The following is a 16,274-nucleotide window of genomic DNA, read 5'->3' on the forward strand; positions in this document are numbered from 1 at the left end:
GTGTCGCACTCTTTCTTCTTGCCTCTGATATATCTTTCTGTTTTTCTGCTCACTACCTCAGTGTAGTGAACCACTCAGCAGTCAGACACATTTCTTTGCAGTCATTGTAACAGAGAGAATCAACAGCAGGCCAACTGATAGAATCCCACGCATGACTGGGAGAAGTTATAAGATGTATTGAAGCGTTTAGAGAATAAACGGCAGCTAAAAATGAAAGAGTAGAACGATGGATGAGTGTGAGAGCGGAGGTGTCAGTTTAGGCGACAGGCCTGCGAAATGCTTTCACTCTTTGCAGTTGCGTCCTCATTAACTTTTTTATGTCTCATCTATATCCAGTCTAGCAGGTTGTACATCCCATATCTGTTGCAAATTGGAGGTCTATGTCTGTATATATATATATATATATATGTGCTCTAATACTGTGCTATGTATTTGTGTCTTAATCTGTGTAAAGGCCTAATCTGTATGTGTATGTACGTATGTGTCGGTGTCTGCTGCCCAATCTCATTCTGGTGCTACAAAGTGTTGTGTTGCTGCTCTTCTCCTGCTGCCATAGAAACACTGTACTATCTAGACTGCTGCTGCTGCTTCTGCCGCTGCCGCCCCGTTACCACATTTCCTGCTCTCATTTTCCTCAGTGACTCAGAACTAGGCCCGCGTTCCTCCTCACACATCAATTCTTCCCCCTACAGGCTGCTGGCAGTTCTGCAGCAGCCAGGTTGTGAAGGAATTCTGCTTGTAGGCTGAATAGGCGAAATCCGTCACAAAGATGCAGTACGCTGGCTTACAGAGTTATAAAAAGAAGTTTATATTCGATGCAAACCACAGTTCGGTTTCTGAGAAGCATCTTGGAATGTTGGTATGATTTGTCTCAGGGAGGGATGTTTTTTGGAGACCAGCACAGTGCCAACGAGGACGTTTCATGGCTTTCAGCTGGATGTCCTCTTCTTTCGTGACACAAAGTGTATGGATCTACCAGATGCATTTAAAAAGCTTTGCAGTCGACCACAAAAAAATGCCCTTTGTTTCATGGTACCAAGAAGTAATCACATTTCACTGTAAACAATATGAAGAACCCGTGCATCAAATGGATCTGTGCCCCGCTGTCAGCATGCTGCATGTATTGTTTCACACGGTCCAATCACTTCTCTTGAAAAGAGGTCGGCCTTGGTTTGGAGACTGCCTGTACTTCATTAACCGAGTCTTTTTACCAGAAGTCTGCATTGTGTTTGGGTGAATCAGACAGGCTTATCTAACAAACCACCGGCTCAAAGCCTCATTTATGTCCAAGGGGTGTTTCAACATGCAGGGCTGTCTTGTTGTGCAGCTGTGCATTCAAACACACTGCTGACATCATTAATTTCTAAGATTAGAATTAGTCTTTGTCGTCGTGCATTTTGAAACACTCCATATCTTATACAAGACAAGATTTATACAAGACAAACAGATCTTCTAGGCCTGTGTAAAGATATGCACAGTATATTAAATTCTTAATGTTTTGAATATTCTGGGTTAAAAGGATGATTAACACTGATACTGGTGTTTACTTACTTGAGTAAATATTTTATTTCATGTCGATTTTTGATCTTTTTATGTAAAATATCTCAAACGGCATTGATTCAAACTAGGTGTGATTGGATGGAGTGACATTTATGGACACTCTCTCGTCTTCTAAAATAGAAATTGACACTTGATATGAACACCAGAATTCTGTCACATTTTTACCCAGGTCAGCCGTCAACAGTGCCATGCCTCTCAGGTTTGAGTCTTAGTGTTGTGGTTTTGACTGTTGTTTGTCTGGTCGCTAATCTCCAATACTAACGGGCAGGCCAAGGAGCTGCCCACCTACAAGGACAATGACTTCATCAATGATGGGCAGAAGATCTACATTGATGAGGAGAACAAGAAAATGTTCCTGGAGAAGCTCAGGAAAGATGTGGAGGTATGGCATAACAGTCATGACTGAAAAAGTCAAGTCTTTTTGGAAAAGCCCACCCCTTCACCCCTTTCTGTTTGTATTAATACATGTCTTCTTTTTCCACTCTCTCAACTTGCTCCTTCTTTCTACTCTGTAACACCTCCCTCCTCCTTAAACTTCCAATTCTCCTTACTTGCTTTTATTTCGCATTTTGTCTTACCCTCCTCCATCGTCCTCAGTTCCTGGCCCAGCTGAAGCTCATGGACTACAGCCTGCTGGTGGGGATCCACGATGTGGAGCGAGCCGAGCAAGAAGACGTGGAGAGTGAGGAAAATGAAGCCGAAGAGGAGGGCGAGAGTGACGGAGGGGGCATCGGCACGCCCCCCGACAGTCCCAGCAACACGCTGGACAGCGCCAAGCCTCTGTCGCCTGGGGAGTTTGACCCCGCCATTGACGTCTATGCCATTAAAAGCAATGAAAGTGAGCAAATGCATGTGTTTTTCAGGCTTGTATGCAGTCTGAGGGTTGTATTCAACAGCTAAATAATAAACTCTGTATTGAGAGCTCCCCCTGCTGGTTATTGTAGTTATCATTCCCTTTGTTAAACCTGCTGCTGCTGTCAAATATGTCTCTTTTTGTTTACTCTTATTTAACAGTATCTGATTTTGCCTGAGGACACTTTTGCAAACATGTAGATTCTTATACCGGGTGCACTTGTTTCAAACTCCAGCTGCTCCCAGGAAGGAGGTGTACTTCATGGCTGTCATAGACATCCTTCAGCATTACGATGCCAAGAAGAAAGCTGCCCACGCCGCCAAGACTGTCAAACATGGGGTATGTAGCTGCATACGTATGATGACACTGATGAGGAAAACCTGACCAGACAATCGCAGTGCATGCGGTGACTGACAGTGAGTGTGTCCCCCTGCAGGCCGGAGCGGAGATCTCCACGGTGAACCCAGAGCAGTACTCCAAGAGGTTTTATGATTTCATCACCACTATCCTGTCATAGCCTCCAGGAGCGACGGAGGGGAGGGGAGGGGAGGGCACAGAGGCACATGGGCAAGGGAGGGCGGGTGGGGAAGAGAAGTGACGAGAGGCTGTGCTGTGATGGCTTTGTATCACTCTCCCTTCCACCATTCTCCTCATCCCTCCCCGTTTGTCTGTCTTTCAGGCCACGCTCTGCAGCTACAACAACAACAAAAAAAAAAAAAAAACATCATTCGTTTACATTTAACCTCTCCTCTGTTTAGTTTTGTTCATGTGTTACTTTGGATGATAAGGGTGTTGAAAGCAAGTGTCCAAGTCATTTTTTTAAATATAATTTGTTTTTGTCTGTATGGCTGTTCATGTGGGAATATGGCTTCTTTTTTTATTGCGGCTAGTACACCATTCAGAAACCTGCTTTTTTTATCTTGATGTTGTATTTGTTTTGCCCTCGTCATGTTTCGGGGGAAGCGGCGAAGGGAGTGTATCATGTGTATGTAATCAGGTCAAGGGGAGTGCGGAGGTCAGATTGCGGCACAAACTGAGGTCCCTCTTGCATAGACAAAATGTTACGAGGAAATTAATGTTGAGCCTCAGCCTAATGCAATTGCTTCGTTTCAGGAAGTAGGAAGCAGTCTTCCAATAGGCCAACAGTCGGACTCCCCGACCCCTGCTCAAATGCTATACAAGTACTCAGCCAAACAAAACTCCTGTTCGGGTTCCTCTTCCATCACTCGCCCTTTAAGCGCCTCCCCTCCCCCGTCTCATTCTTCCATGTACAGTTTCCAGGTTCTCCTCTCAGCGCTTCACATCAGCTGAGATGAGTTCACTTGCCGCAGTAAATTATAATGCTCGTTTCCAGCACTTGTCTCTCCTCAGTGGTTGTCGGTGCTGTGTCCCTTTTGCTTTGTCGTGATGCACATTGTTTATGGACGATAAAGGAGAGGATGTGTACCTTTACAAAAAGCGAAGAGGAGGGATCTGAGCACACGATTTCATTTAGTTGCATTTGCTCTTAATAATGTTGGGCATTGATGTGTCGGCCTGGTTTCGGTTCCCGTAGCAGGGGATGACTCAGACGCCTGGTGTGACTGTAGTGACTGAGAAGTCGCTCGTTGTTGTATGTCTGGGGGAAGACACATGTCACACAGAAACATCAACGGCCCTTAACTTTTCTGTTGCCATCAGCACCTTATGAGTAAAATCAAAAACGTTGCACTTTTATTTGTTATTAGCGGTTAGGAGCTGTTCTGTTACATGCGCTGCAACAAAGAGGAAAAGGAACTCTTAGAATTCAATCTTTAGAGGCCTGATCTCAAATCCCATCTCAGCCATTTCTCACCTACAGGTACTTCTGACTGTAAGGACTGGCTGGGAAGAATTTACTGCAATATTAGACAGCGCACGAGTTCTTGTGCTAACTAACCTCTCCAGTCCTTCTTTGAGGTGCTCTGGGGTGCTGGTGTTGTGTTGTGCTGGGTTCTGGGACCGGGCCACAGTGAGACTGTGCTTGTGTGTTCAGGGCAGACAGAAGACTGTTTACCTCCAGCATCGTACCTGCACACGCCCAGTTATGGCAAGCAATGTGTGTGTGTGTGTGTGTGTGTGTGTCAGTGTCAGTGTTCAAAAGTTGTAAAGGAGTGATGCTGGGGAGAGGAGCTGCACATGTAAAGATGCACGTTGTTAAGTCATTAACACCAACAAGCAGCGTTTCTCTTCTCCAGGCCGAGCTGTAAGTCTGTTATCGGTGGCTGTTTGTGTCGTTGTTGTTGACATGTTTTTTAAAGGTGGTTTATCTGTGTTTGAATTTGGCAGTTTTGTGAATTGATGTGGTAATTTTTTTTGTTTGTTTCTGAGGTTTTTTGTTTTATGTTTTTGTTTTTTTGTTTTGTTTTTTTGTATATTTTGCACAAGAGGAAAGGAACCAAATGTTACGAATACAAACCCAATTAGTCGACATGGTCTTAACAAGGGAAATGCAATATACTCGTGTGTAAGTGAGAAAAGATGTTGTGTGTGTGTGTGTGTGTGTGTGTGTGACGTTGTGTATCACTTCTGGATAACCAACTTAAATAAGTAAAGTCGTCCTCTTTGACTATTCTAACCCATGCAAAAGGCTTCCATCACGATATGTTTGTTTAGATATCATAGATTATATTCACATTTTATATTTTTACATTGGATTTTAGTCATAAAATATAGTCGTATTTCCAAAAACAAAAAAACAAAAAAAAGGAAGAAAAGAGCCACCTTTAGGAATGAATGATGGTGCTGTGGTAACTGAAGAATGATACTGCTTGAATTTATACAATGCTTACTATAGATGTACTTAAAAAAAGAAAAACGTAATGAAAAAACTGCATGTGACAGGACTGAGTTTCCTTTCCCCTCTTTAGTGTGTGTTGTTGGCTGTTCAGGTTCTCCTTGTGTCCCCACACTATAACCACATTTGTGAGCTGTTTGGCGTAAAATAGTCCCTACCGTGCTTTAAGTAACTGTTTTTCATTGTATACACTGTGCAAGATGTGTGCCTTTATACTCCAAAATTATTTAATTTTATACTTTGTAATCTTTTTTTAAAAAACAAAGCTAAAAGGTTATTTTAATAATAGGGTGTTTGCTCTGACATGCGTTATTTCCAACTTTATTTTCAACCTCCTTCCGCCTCTGTATTTAGACTTGTTCAGTGAAATAAAACCATGCTAACAGTTGTGTTTTAAACGACAATAGAAATAGAAAAAGAAAAAATTGCTGTCTTAAATTTGAATATAGTGGATCGGTTTTAGTTCTGTAAATTCAGATCCGTCATTCTGATTATTCAGTGTGTACAGGCGGCCCCTTTCTTCCTCCTCTTCTTCCTCCTCTTCTTCCTCTTCCTCCTCTTCCTCCTGCTCTTCCTCCTCCTCCTCAGAGGGATGTGGGGTCTGCTGATATTAATCTTTTTTTTTTCGTTTCACGCTGGTCCTGCCTTTATAAGAGAAAAACGTGTGTGTGTGAGTGTGTGTGTGTGTGTGTGTGTGTGTGTCGTGATTGTGTTTCTGTCGTGCTCGTGCTCGCTAACTGACGGTCTGTCTGCTTCTTCATCACAGTCACCCCACTAACCACAGACACAGTTTTTAAGTGTTTGTCCACAATTTCACTTCGACTCGTGTTCATTTCTGAAACTGGTTTATGTTCTCTTGCTTCCTTACCCCCATCTTTGTGTGTGTGTGTGTGTGTGTGTGTGCGCGCGCGCGTGCGTAACCCGCGTCAGGGAGGTTGTCAGCTGATAGTGTGTATCGGTGGTAGGTGATATTAACGTGGCTCGGACTGCGCTTCCGTCGTGTCTTAGAGAACACGGGGGGATGAGGGAACGCGGTCGTCTTCTACCTGCTTTGCTCTGTCAGACGTAAGCACGTAGAAAACGCGGCAGTGCATGCCGGGAGAGTGTGTCGCGTGAGGAAGGCGGCGGACTTCAGCAGATGCAAATTAAAGACGATAGTAAGACGCGTCCAGCTGCTGCACCGTGAGGTGAAAGCTTGCTTTGTGACCCAGCAGTCAACCCGCTGCCACCGTTCACTTGCCAAAGGCGTCTCTGAGCAGTCGGAAGTCCCCCACATGAGCTCTAAGAACACTGTGTGTCGTGTAACGTGTCTTGGTGTTCCAACTGAACCTTGTTTTGGTGTGTTTGACCCCCGTGTGTGTGTTGAGACTGGAGCGAAGTGCGAATCGCTTGCATGTGATCAGGTCCGAAGTTCGGCCCCGTGTGTCCATGTGCTTTATCAAGTGTTAGGGAAAATTTGACAAACGACCGGAGAGCAGGAAAGGTCTGCAGGGCTGGGAAAAAATGAGGGTTTGTTTTTTCTGGCTTTAAGATAAAAAAAAAAAAATCAGCAGTTTTATTTTTTTGTTTGTTTTTTTTTTTTCTTTTAGAGGAAAAACTACTTTTGAAACACAGATACGAGGCCAGGAAACTCACAGCTCCTGTGATTGAGCTTTGGGCTCACAACAGTCCTGAATACTTTTAGACTACGGCTGAAAGACTTAGAGTAAGCATTGGTTACTGTGTGTGTGTGTGTGTGTGTGTGTGTGTGTGTGTGTGTGTGTGTGTGTGTGTGTGTGTCTGACTGGTTGGTGAGAGTTCCCTTTCAGTGGCAGAGAGGCCAAAAATGTTGATGTATGTTTATTGTTCTTCACATTTAATGATGATGATGATGATGATGATACACTCCATTCCATACGCGTTCACTCAAACCAATTAAAGCACTTGTTCTGCTTAACTTCCTCTGAAGGTTATTTTTTCTTTGTTCTTTAATGTCTCACATTTTATTCGTTTGCTGTTAACTGTTCGCTTCGTGTTTAAAATGACGTGCTGCTCACAGGAGTTGATGCTGAGTCTTTGTCACCAAGAGGAGGAAAAAAGGGAAAAGTTTGGACTCTTAAACGAGCAGTTGGGCAACAGGAGCTTTACGAGTTTTCGCTACAAGAACTAAAACTTGTTTGGTTCTGTCGCGTTTTATGGTTTTTAACCTCATGCGTCACTCTCTCAAACGCAGCCAACATTTAAAATGATAATTCGTTTACATTTGCTGAAAAATTATTGCACCAAAGAAGGACAAAAAAATGCAGATCATTTTATTTTCGTTGGTGTGTTGGGTCGTGGTGATGTTAAAGCAAATGTTTTAGTTTGTTGTTGTAGTTGTCAGGGAAGGTCGCGCTTTGGAAAGGAAATCCTTCACTTCCCTGATGGACGTGATGCGCGTGAGGTCGGAAGTGGCGTCATATTTACACTTGAGTTTAGCAAAAAAATAAACCAGGCTGTGGCGCTTTGAGGTGTCGCGTGTATAACTTAGAAAGATGCTTTATATTTTACGGGATATTAAACAGAGATGAGATGAGCGAAAACAAAATATTGTCACTCACTAAAAAAAAGGCTGAATGCCAAAAAGTCCAGTCTGTATGTCCCTTCTACAAGCAAACATGTCAAAAGTCACAGATAAAAATAATCCCCGGACAAACATATTACATTTAGACTTAAACCCTGAAATATTTAAGAGGATTTTTGTTTGTTCGGAAAAGTCGGGAGCAACGCGCCTTGTTGCTTTCCGTAGTTGGATTATTCACACTCAGATTTAACACGAGCTTCCCTTTTCTCCTTCAAAATAGCCTCACTTCTAAGTTCACGTCGGAGGCTTTTCTTTTTAATCCTTTAGCTCTGCGTTTTGAGGCGTCTGAACTGCAGATAACCTCAAGAATCAAAATTCTCGTTTGCTTTACTTCCCAGGAGGCTCATTTTCATTCCGTTTATTTTTCTTTTCCTCTGTGAGATAACGAACGCTATCGCTTTAACATTATTTACGATTTTGATTTCAAAGACAAGTTCACACGTTTTTGTATTCAGCATTAACAAATGAGAATAAAGAAAACGAAGGCTTTATTGCACGCGTGGTTGCAATCCGACGTTTGATTTTTCTACGGCGTTTAGCAGCCAAACGTTTTTTCGATCCTGTTTGTGCTGTTTATCCCTTAAACACGAAATTACTCGTCCTTTTTATTGTATCGGCTGTCTGAATTATCGCAGCAGTTGTTTCTACCATCTGAAAATCTGTATTTATTAATTAAAATCAAAGCGTTCCGGTTCGGTTCACCCCAGAGGAAAACATTTACGTTGTATGATTATGAAGTCAGGTTTTGGAAAGGGGGGAGGAGGGTAAGGAGGAGGGGTGGAGGAGGGCGGGGTGGCAGCTGCAGCCGTAACATGTTCACATCTCCGCTGCGGTGAGAGGCGGAGGTTCATTTGCACCGTCAGTACAATGTGGAGAACACGCAGAGACAACCCAGCAGACAATAAACAAAGAGCGGCTCGCCATGTGCGCTGCAGCTGCTGCGCACACGGCGACACACACAGGCGCACAGCTGAGCTGCAGTGAGGAGACTCGGCCGCCAGGGGGCAGCCTGATCCTCGCACACCTCAGCAGAGACGGAGACTCAGATTGTTATCCGACATGCGTGTCGTTTCTTATGAGTTTGAACTTTAAAAACACGAAGACGCGTACGAGCTGCCCGTCTGCGAGGGAAGCTGCTCTTTAACACGAGATTCAGATCCACGTGCCGGCGAACCTGCTGAGGTGTGTGAGCTACAGCTCCTGACTCACCTCCTGGGTTTGCTGCTCTGCTGCTGGACCTGACCTTTGACCTCTCTGCAGTGGGGAATAAGAGGAGAAATTAGCATAAAATGTCACACTGCTTGTGAATGTGTTCCTCGCCTTGGAAGTGTGTGATGTCACACCTTTATCCTTTATTTCGTCTTTAGGCTCTCTTACACAACATAAGGAGACAGTGTTTACTGTCAGTGTCTGTCCTGTCACACAGTAAAATATGCAGCACATGATAAAAGATGGAAAATCGCTTTTTGATACAACAGCTTAAGTTTTGTGAGTTTTGTGCAGAAGCTCAGCTCATCCTCGTGTTCAGGCTCAAACAGGATGAGGGAGGTGACGTCAGGCGGGCTGGTAGTTCTCCAACCGCTCCAGCAAGACCTCTGAGTAGCCAGGGGAGTAGTACCTGCAGCACACACACACACACACACACACACACATAATGAAAATATGATTTACACAGAAGGAAATGTTTTACCGCCGTTCACATACAGCTGAATTTTACTTTCTAAATTCCCAGTCGAACCCATTTGAGAGTACCTGCTGATTTCACTCTTATGTAACACCAATTCTGATTATCGTGTGTGGTCATGTGATCTGATCAGTCAGTCCTCGATTTCCACTTGCATGTTTATGTTTATGTGTGTGTGTGTGTGTGTGTGTGTGAGGTGCTGAGACAAACACACACACCTGACAATCTCTTCGGGGAAACAGCCGTTGATGGCGTTGATGTGCTCCTGCAGAAGGGAGCCCGGCTCGGCTTGGATCTCTTGCACTTTCTTCAGCCCCCCGCTGGTGACGAACAGGCGGCGAGCCTTGCTGTCGTGAGGCAGCACCTTTGGAGGGAGGGTGATGTGATGTGAAACACACATAAAGTATAAATGTGAGCTCTGAAACCGGCAAAACGTTAAAGGCTGACTGAAATGTCGCTTTAGCGCGTTTCAGGTTCAGTTTCAGGTGTGTGTGGTCCCGGCCGTAGACTCACTCACTCACTCACTCACCTTGCTGAACTGGCAGAGCACGTGTTTGAGGATGTTGCTCGGGACATCGTAGAGGAGGGGCTCCAGAGCCGGCAGGTGGGTGCACTTCTGCAGGATGCTCTTCAGTGCCTTCTTACTCTGAAAAGACCAACGGGAATGAAAAGTGCTGCAGTGTACAAACCTTTTCCCTCCCACTCAGCTTTTGACCAGCTGACCTTTACATTAATATTAAATCTTAACATACTGAGTTTATATGCCTTAACAAAGGCATCTTATCCCCTTTAAGTGCTAACTATGAATGCACCCTGATTATACAGCATTTTAATTAAACCACAGAAATAAACACTAGAACTCCCAAATCCTGTTGTTTCTCACATTTAAATCACGAGCCAACTGTATTGTACCACTTCTTAAGGTGTGCTGAAACAGTCTGAATGCTCATCGGGTCTGCAGGTCTTACTTTGGCCTGCAGGTCCTGCGAGCTGCTGGCGTCCATGTAGAGCTCCAGCAGTTTGGGCAGCAGGTTCGCTGTGGCCACGGCCTTGGCGTGCTCAGGGGTGTGATGACCAATCTGGCCAATGGACCAGACTGTGGCCGCCCTGATGTGATGTTCAGGCTCCTCGGAGAGGCACAGGGCCAGCTGGGGCACCCCCTGCAGGACCGGAGGACACACAGCACGGGAGGACCGGGTGACTTAATATGACCTACATACCGAACCTGAACGGAAGTCTCTGGTTTTAGCAGCGATGGAACAAGTATTCAGATCCTTTACTGGTGTAAAAGTCCTAATACCACACTGTGAAAATGCTGCACTTGAAGTAGAAGTTCTGCATTCAAAGTATTAAAGGTAAAAGTACTCACTTTTCAGTAATTTTCTCACTATCGGTGTTTCACTATGATAGTTCAGGTTTTGGTTTAATATTACTTTTGCATTAATGTGTGTGTATGTGTAGTGGAGTAGAAGAATAAAACTGCATCAAAATGGACTCAAGTGAAGTACTTCTGCTTCGTCCTTGAGTACAGTACTCCACCAAATGTACTTTTAGTGGTTGACTGATATGGTTTTTCAAATGCTGAGGCTGATATTTAGACACCAGCGTGGTTCTGGCTTTTCTTCATGCATTTGATAAACACACACACGCACGCACCCACCTTGGACAGAATGACAGCCATGGCGAGGTTCTCACTGTGAGCTGCCACGTATCCCAGCATCATGATGCCCGGCAACCGCAGGTTTCCACGACAACAGCTCAGATAGTCAACCACTGCTGCCAGGCCGCCGCAATTCACAATCAGCTCAGACAGCTGGGAACACACACACACACACACACACACACACATCACTTTAACTGTGGCCGTGCGGGGTTGTTGTTCTGTGTGTGTGTATGCGCAGTACCTCCGGCGTGTGCTTCACCACCTCCCTCATCAGGGTGGCGACGTTCTTCTTGACGTACTCGTCCGGATCTCTGAGGCAGGCCACGGCCGCGGGGAAGACCTCAGCTTCTATCACCATCTCCGCCAGGCCGACCGAGTGCTTGCTGATCTGACTGAGGGCTGCGAACACCTGCCTCTGCACGAGACCAAAACACGGCGTGACCATTTCCACACTTCATTCACGCTGAAACGTTTTTCGTATGTTGCTTTGGCTCAGTTGTTCCTAAAGTTACGTAATCTACCTGCATTTAGACTGGCTGACAATAAAAAAACATTCATACACAGGAAATATTTACAAGGAAAAGTGCCGCTTTTTGCCCAATTTTCATCATTTCTTTATTTGTCACAGACGCTTGAGTTACGCCAAATTATGTTGCTTCCAGGACCTGCAATGTACACAATTTTGTCACTCTATTCCACTGTCTAATTTTTTTTTAATAACACTAATAATCTGTAATGTTTACTCAGAAATGTTGAGTTATTACAAGGGTCAACTTTATGTAATGGAACCCAAAATACAAAAGAATATTTTTATTTCTTGTCAGTGATGACAAAAGCGTTTTATTCACGATAAACAGTATTTTTTTACTGTGTATTTTTAATTTAAAAAATTATGTTGAGGATTTGTTGAAGACTTTTTTTTCCTAAATTGCTTTAAATAGTTCAAAATTAATTCACAAAGTTTCACATGAAATTCAGATTAGGCAAAAAGTTTGTGAAAAAAGGTGAACTAAGAATAAATATGTGTGCATGTTTAGACAGCTGCACTTTGGAGTCAGTTTTTTTGCTCAAAATGATGGATTTCTAATCATCCCCTGGTAATAAGCAATAAGAAAAGTAAAAACGAAAAAGAAGAGCCTTCTGTTTTCATTATTAAAAACAGCCTTAAGCTTCATTAATCAAAACACCAGAGAGTATTTAGGTTACATTAAAATTTTTGTGAGCGTGTCTCAGTTATTTTAACTTATTTTGTTGTAAAGCTAGTAAACAGTTCACAAGGAAATAAATGATCAGTGGCTGTAATTCCACAAAATGATCCAATGAAAACATGTGGCACACGGTCAGCTGACGTACACCTGCAGCTGCCGGAAGTGCGGCTGTCTCACCTTCAGTTTGGCGTCTGGGTTGAGGATCATCTGTGCCAGATGTGCGATGGCGCCGCTGTCCGCCACAGAGTGGGCCAGCTCCGGCGTGTGTTTGGAGATGTCGCTGAGGGTGGAAGCAGCGATGCGTTTGAGGGCCAACTCAGGCTCCAGGAGACACAACACCAGCAGGGGGACAGCACCTGCATCCACCACCGCCTGAGACAAGGCTGCACGGCGATGGGAAGTTTTGGAGAAACCAAAATGCATAAAGGTGAGGGATGTGTGAGTTCTGTCTGTAATAAAATCTTATTAAAACAGCTCTTCAAAAGAAAAAACAAAGTGAGAAAAATGCAGAAGAGGAAATAAATCCAAGCATGTCAGTGCATCCTCCTTACATGCACCGTGTCGTGCGATGTAGCCGAGAGCCCAGGCGGCGGCCTCCTTCACGCCGGGGTCAAACTCCTCCAGGCACAGGACCAGGGCGTCCACTCCCCCACAGGACACCACAGCCTGGGACAGCTCGGGGGAGTGTTTGGCAACTGCACGTAACACGAACGCTGCAGCCTTCTTATAGAACCTCTGCACACACACACACATCCTCTGTCACTGACCAAAACGAGGATCAAAACAACTTTGTTTCAATGTTGGACTTAAACAGGACTTAAACTGGCTGTTTATGTTGCTCTGTGATTTAATTCATTCATTGTTTAAAAAATGAAGCCCATAGGTTTCCCTGTGCTGACTTGTGATTTTAATTCACATACAAATAAACAACATGTGTGAAAACAAGAAGAATAATTACTAAATCAAACAGTTTTCCTTTTTGTTTTAGAAGGACCAACACTGGCTGTCACATTGTAGAATTTCATCAGAAACTGAAAATCAGTGTCACCAAACAGAGGAATGGATGTTAAGACTTACAGACTAGAAAAAAAGTCTTATTCTGTAAGGGTCTAAGAACCTTTGGCCTGCAGCAAACGCCAGATTCTTCTCACATTTGATACAAAATGTTTAGAAATATGGACTGAAAAGTGAAGTAGCCTCCAGGGCCAAGTTAGCCCAAAACACACTCTTGTGTTCAGGGTCCTGCATGGTCTCTTTTCTCACACACGCCAGCCTCTAAAACAGGGGTGTCAAACTCAAAGGTGGAGGGCCGATCTAAGGTGAACACTTTGAACACATTTTTAAACATGCAGAATAAAAACAGACAGGAATATCATTTCAAAATAAATAAAATAAATTAATATATATATATATATATATATATATGTACATATATGTATGTATGTATATATATATGTACATATATATATATATATATATGTACATATATGTATGTATGTATATATATATATATATATATATATATATATACATACATATATGTATGTATATATAATAAAATCTCCTGTCAAAACAAGTTAGAAATACAAACATGCTGCAAAAAAACCTTGAAAAAAGGGCTTTTATCACAAGAATGTTTGTAATAAACTGAAAAGACTTGCAAGACATTATTGCTTGAGTATTATGGCTCAATTAAATTAGTTGGAATATAGTTTCATATATTGCTAGTGAACTACAATATTTATTAGCACCATCAGGCATAGTTTTATTAACTTTCTTTGTAAAGTGCAGGCCTGGTGTTTGTCACCAGGTGAGGAGGTTTTCCTGTGCCTGACATATCAATGACATGTTAAGGATAAACAGAAATAAGCAGCCATTCATTTCATTTTCAGAAAAACACCACCAGCACCAGCGTGAAAATGCCGTGAACACACCAACATGTGTCGGGTGATTGTGCTGACAGTGATGTTTGGTCGCCTCACGGCTGCTCTCCAGGCCATTCGGCGTCTCCTCGTTAGCTCACAGATCCGACGTCCTCGGCTTTGCGTGCACGTAGGAAATGAGACAAAAACTCACCCGATCGTTTGTTTTACCGAAGCGATCATGTGGACGATTGTGTCAGTTAACGACACATAACGTTGGCACCATGTTTTAACTTGTTGAAACAAAACAACAGAGCACAAGAGCAGCATCATGCAAGCAGCCGGCGTAAACACACGTTTCAGGTGCCCGAAAAGCCCACAATGCATTGCGGTTTCCCCACTCCGTTACACCACCCTTTCGAGCCCGTGTCGTGACCGCTTTCCGACAGGAGTAGAGACGTTGTTGTTGTTGTACTGAAAGTAATCATAAAAGAGCAAACTAAGCCAACAAAGTCAACAGCCTCGGCTGTATACGGCAACAGAGCTGGACTTTACTGATGTTCCCAGGTAGCCAATAGGAAGGCAAGGCAGCAGTTGCATTATGGGACCTGTAGTTTGTGTGTTATCAGTGCTTCATATTGGCAGGCCATTAGTAACAATAATAATAGATCTATATGAAATGATGGCCGGACAACCTGTCTGCGGTAAACTAGCGAGGGATGAGATACTGACATTCTGCGAAGCCAGAGAGTGGACCAGCTGAGGCAGGATGTCTTCCTTCACCACAGCCTCGGCCAGGTCGTCGCTGTGGTCTGCCAGGCGGCCCAGAGCCAGAGCTGCCGTCTGCTGGATGCTGGGGACCACATCCAGCATCAGGGGACGCAGCAGGGACATGACACCTGTGGAGAGGAGCAAACGCTGGGGATAGCAGCAACAGTCCACCTCCTAAACGAATCTCGTTTCTTACCTGCGTTTTGAAGGGTTTCTATGTTTTGCGGCCGCGACGCGAGGTCAGCAACAGTTTGCACAAACTGCATCCTTGATTTCTGGTACTGCTCAAAAACTGCAACGCGGGAAACGGACAGAAACACGGTTGAGCTCTAAGCTGAATCCTGCTTTTATGAACCAAAACAGCTCCGGGTCTCACCTTGAATGACCTGGCGCTGGCTCATTGTTAGCCTGGCGGGGAAAAGCCTCCTCTTTAAGGTCAGTCTTCACACAGAAAACACGCTGGATTTATCGGTGAAGTTAGCGTTGCTCCCGGCCGTCTCCAGGTTGTTTTTGTTGTTAGCTGTTGCCCTGGCAACAGACAGGAAGTAGAACGTTCTGTCGCTCCTGTCAAAGATCGTCTATTACAACGACGGGTCACTTCGTCGGCACCTCGCAAAAGCGTTTGTTGTGTCCGGAAGTATGTTGCGTGTGAGAGCTCCGCGCGGCTTCCTCGTCTGTGCTCGCGCTCTCTTTTAGTTCCCGCTAAAAGAGAGCTGCGGACATGTTGCACGGTTTCACAGCAGCTTTCCTCTCGGCTCAGAGGAAGCAGAGCCGCGAGGTCGAAGCGGCCATTGGTTCACGCAGTTTTGGCCCGCTGCATTTCACCATCAAAGAGTTTTTCCCCCACTTCTTTCTTTTAAACGTCTGGCTGTTTCCTCAGCGGTGTGTCCTCAAATGACCTGCCTGGAGGGGCTCTGGTTGTCGCCAGGCACTTTGTAGACTCCGTTTACAATAAATCAAATGAGCTAAATAAACTTTATTAGTGTAAAATGTCCGAACTTTGTCTCTCTCTGGGTTGTTGTACAGTCAGAGCAAACTGACTGAAGAAGAGGGTTAAAGCGCAGATTAACGAAAAATAAAGGAAAAGTTCGCATTTTTTGCAAATGCATATAAAAAATATATGAATTTTAAAAAAGATTTAAACGGACCACATGCTGTAACATCTTGGCCACATTACTGAAATGCGAAATATAATTTGGATGAGCCGATTCGGACGGAAGAGTGCCGACTTGTATAAATATATTCTCTTTTTCAAG

At 44.1% G+C, this 16,274-nt stretch overlaps 2 protein-coding genes across 4 annotated transcripts in view; one reads left to right on the forward strand and one right to left on the reverse strand.

Moving 5' to 3' along the window:
• The window catches only part of pip4k2aa (phosphatidylinositol-5-phosphate 4-kinase, type II, alpha a), a 30,927-nt gene extending 23,763 nt beyond the window's left edge, over window positions 1–7,164 (forward strand). For all 3 annotated transcript variants that reach the window (XM_046370777.1, XM_046370775.1, XM_046370776.1), the window contains 4 exons: window positions 1,829–1,942; window positions 2,158–2,398; window positions 2,649–2,752; window positions 2,850–7,164. In XM_046370777.1, coding sequence (XP_046226733.1) covers window positions 1,829–1,942; window positions 2,158–2,398; window positions 2,649–2,752; window positions 2,850–2,930 — 540 coding nt within the window. In that variant the 3' untranslated portion in view covers window positions 2,931–7,164. The remainder of the gene's footprint in view (window positions 1–1,828; window positions 1,943–2,157; window positions 2,399–2,648; window positions 2,753–2,849) is intronic.
• Window positions 7,165–9,142: 1,978 nt separating this feature from the next.
• spag6 (sperm associated antigen 6) lies at window positions 9,143–15,567 on the reverse strand. The gene is made up of 11 exons (XM_046371994.1): window positions 15,395–15,567; window positions 15,215–15,310; window positions 14,980–15,146; window positions 12,937–13,120; window positions 12,563–12,768; window positions 11,419–11,592; window positions 11,175–11,327; window positions 10,483–10,674; window positions 10,044–10,160; window positions 9,733–9,878; window positions 9,143–9,448 (listed from the first exon to the last, which is right to left on the reverse strand). Exons 1-11 carry the CDS (start codon window positions 15,417–15,419, stop codon window positions 9,385–9,387), a joined length of 1,524 nt encoding a protein of 507 aa, XP_046227950.1. The 5' UTR covers window positions 15,420–15,567; the 3' UTR covers window positions 9,143–9,384.
• Window positions 15,568–16,274: the final 707 nt, after the last annotated feature.

This window comes from Scatophagus argus, chromosome 18 (genome assembly GCF_020382885.2).
Source record: "Scatophagus argus isolate fScaArg1 chromosome 18, fScaArg1.pri, whole genome shotgun sequence".
NCBI classification, from domain to species: domain Eukaryota; kingdom Metazoa; phylum Chordata; class Actinopteri; family Scatophagidae; genus Scatophagus; species Scatophagus argus.

Coding starts and splice junctions, on each gene's coding strand:
- spag6 (XM_046371994.1), bottom strand. CDS start 15,419: ATGAGCCAGCGCCAGGTCATTCAAG. Junction 12,769..12,936: donor CATCGCACGACACGGTGCAT/GTAAGGAGGATG, acceptor ATCGCCGTGCAG/CCTTGTCTCAGGCGGTGGTG. Junction 10,675..11,174: donor TGGCTGTCATTCTGTCCAAG/GTGGGTGCGTGC, acceptor CCGGTCCTGCAG/GGGGTGCCCCAGCTGGCCCT.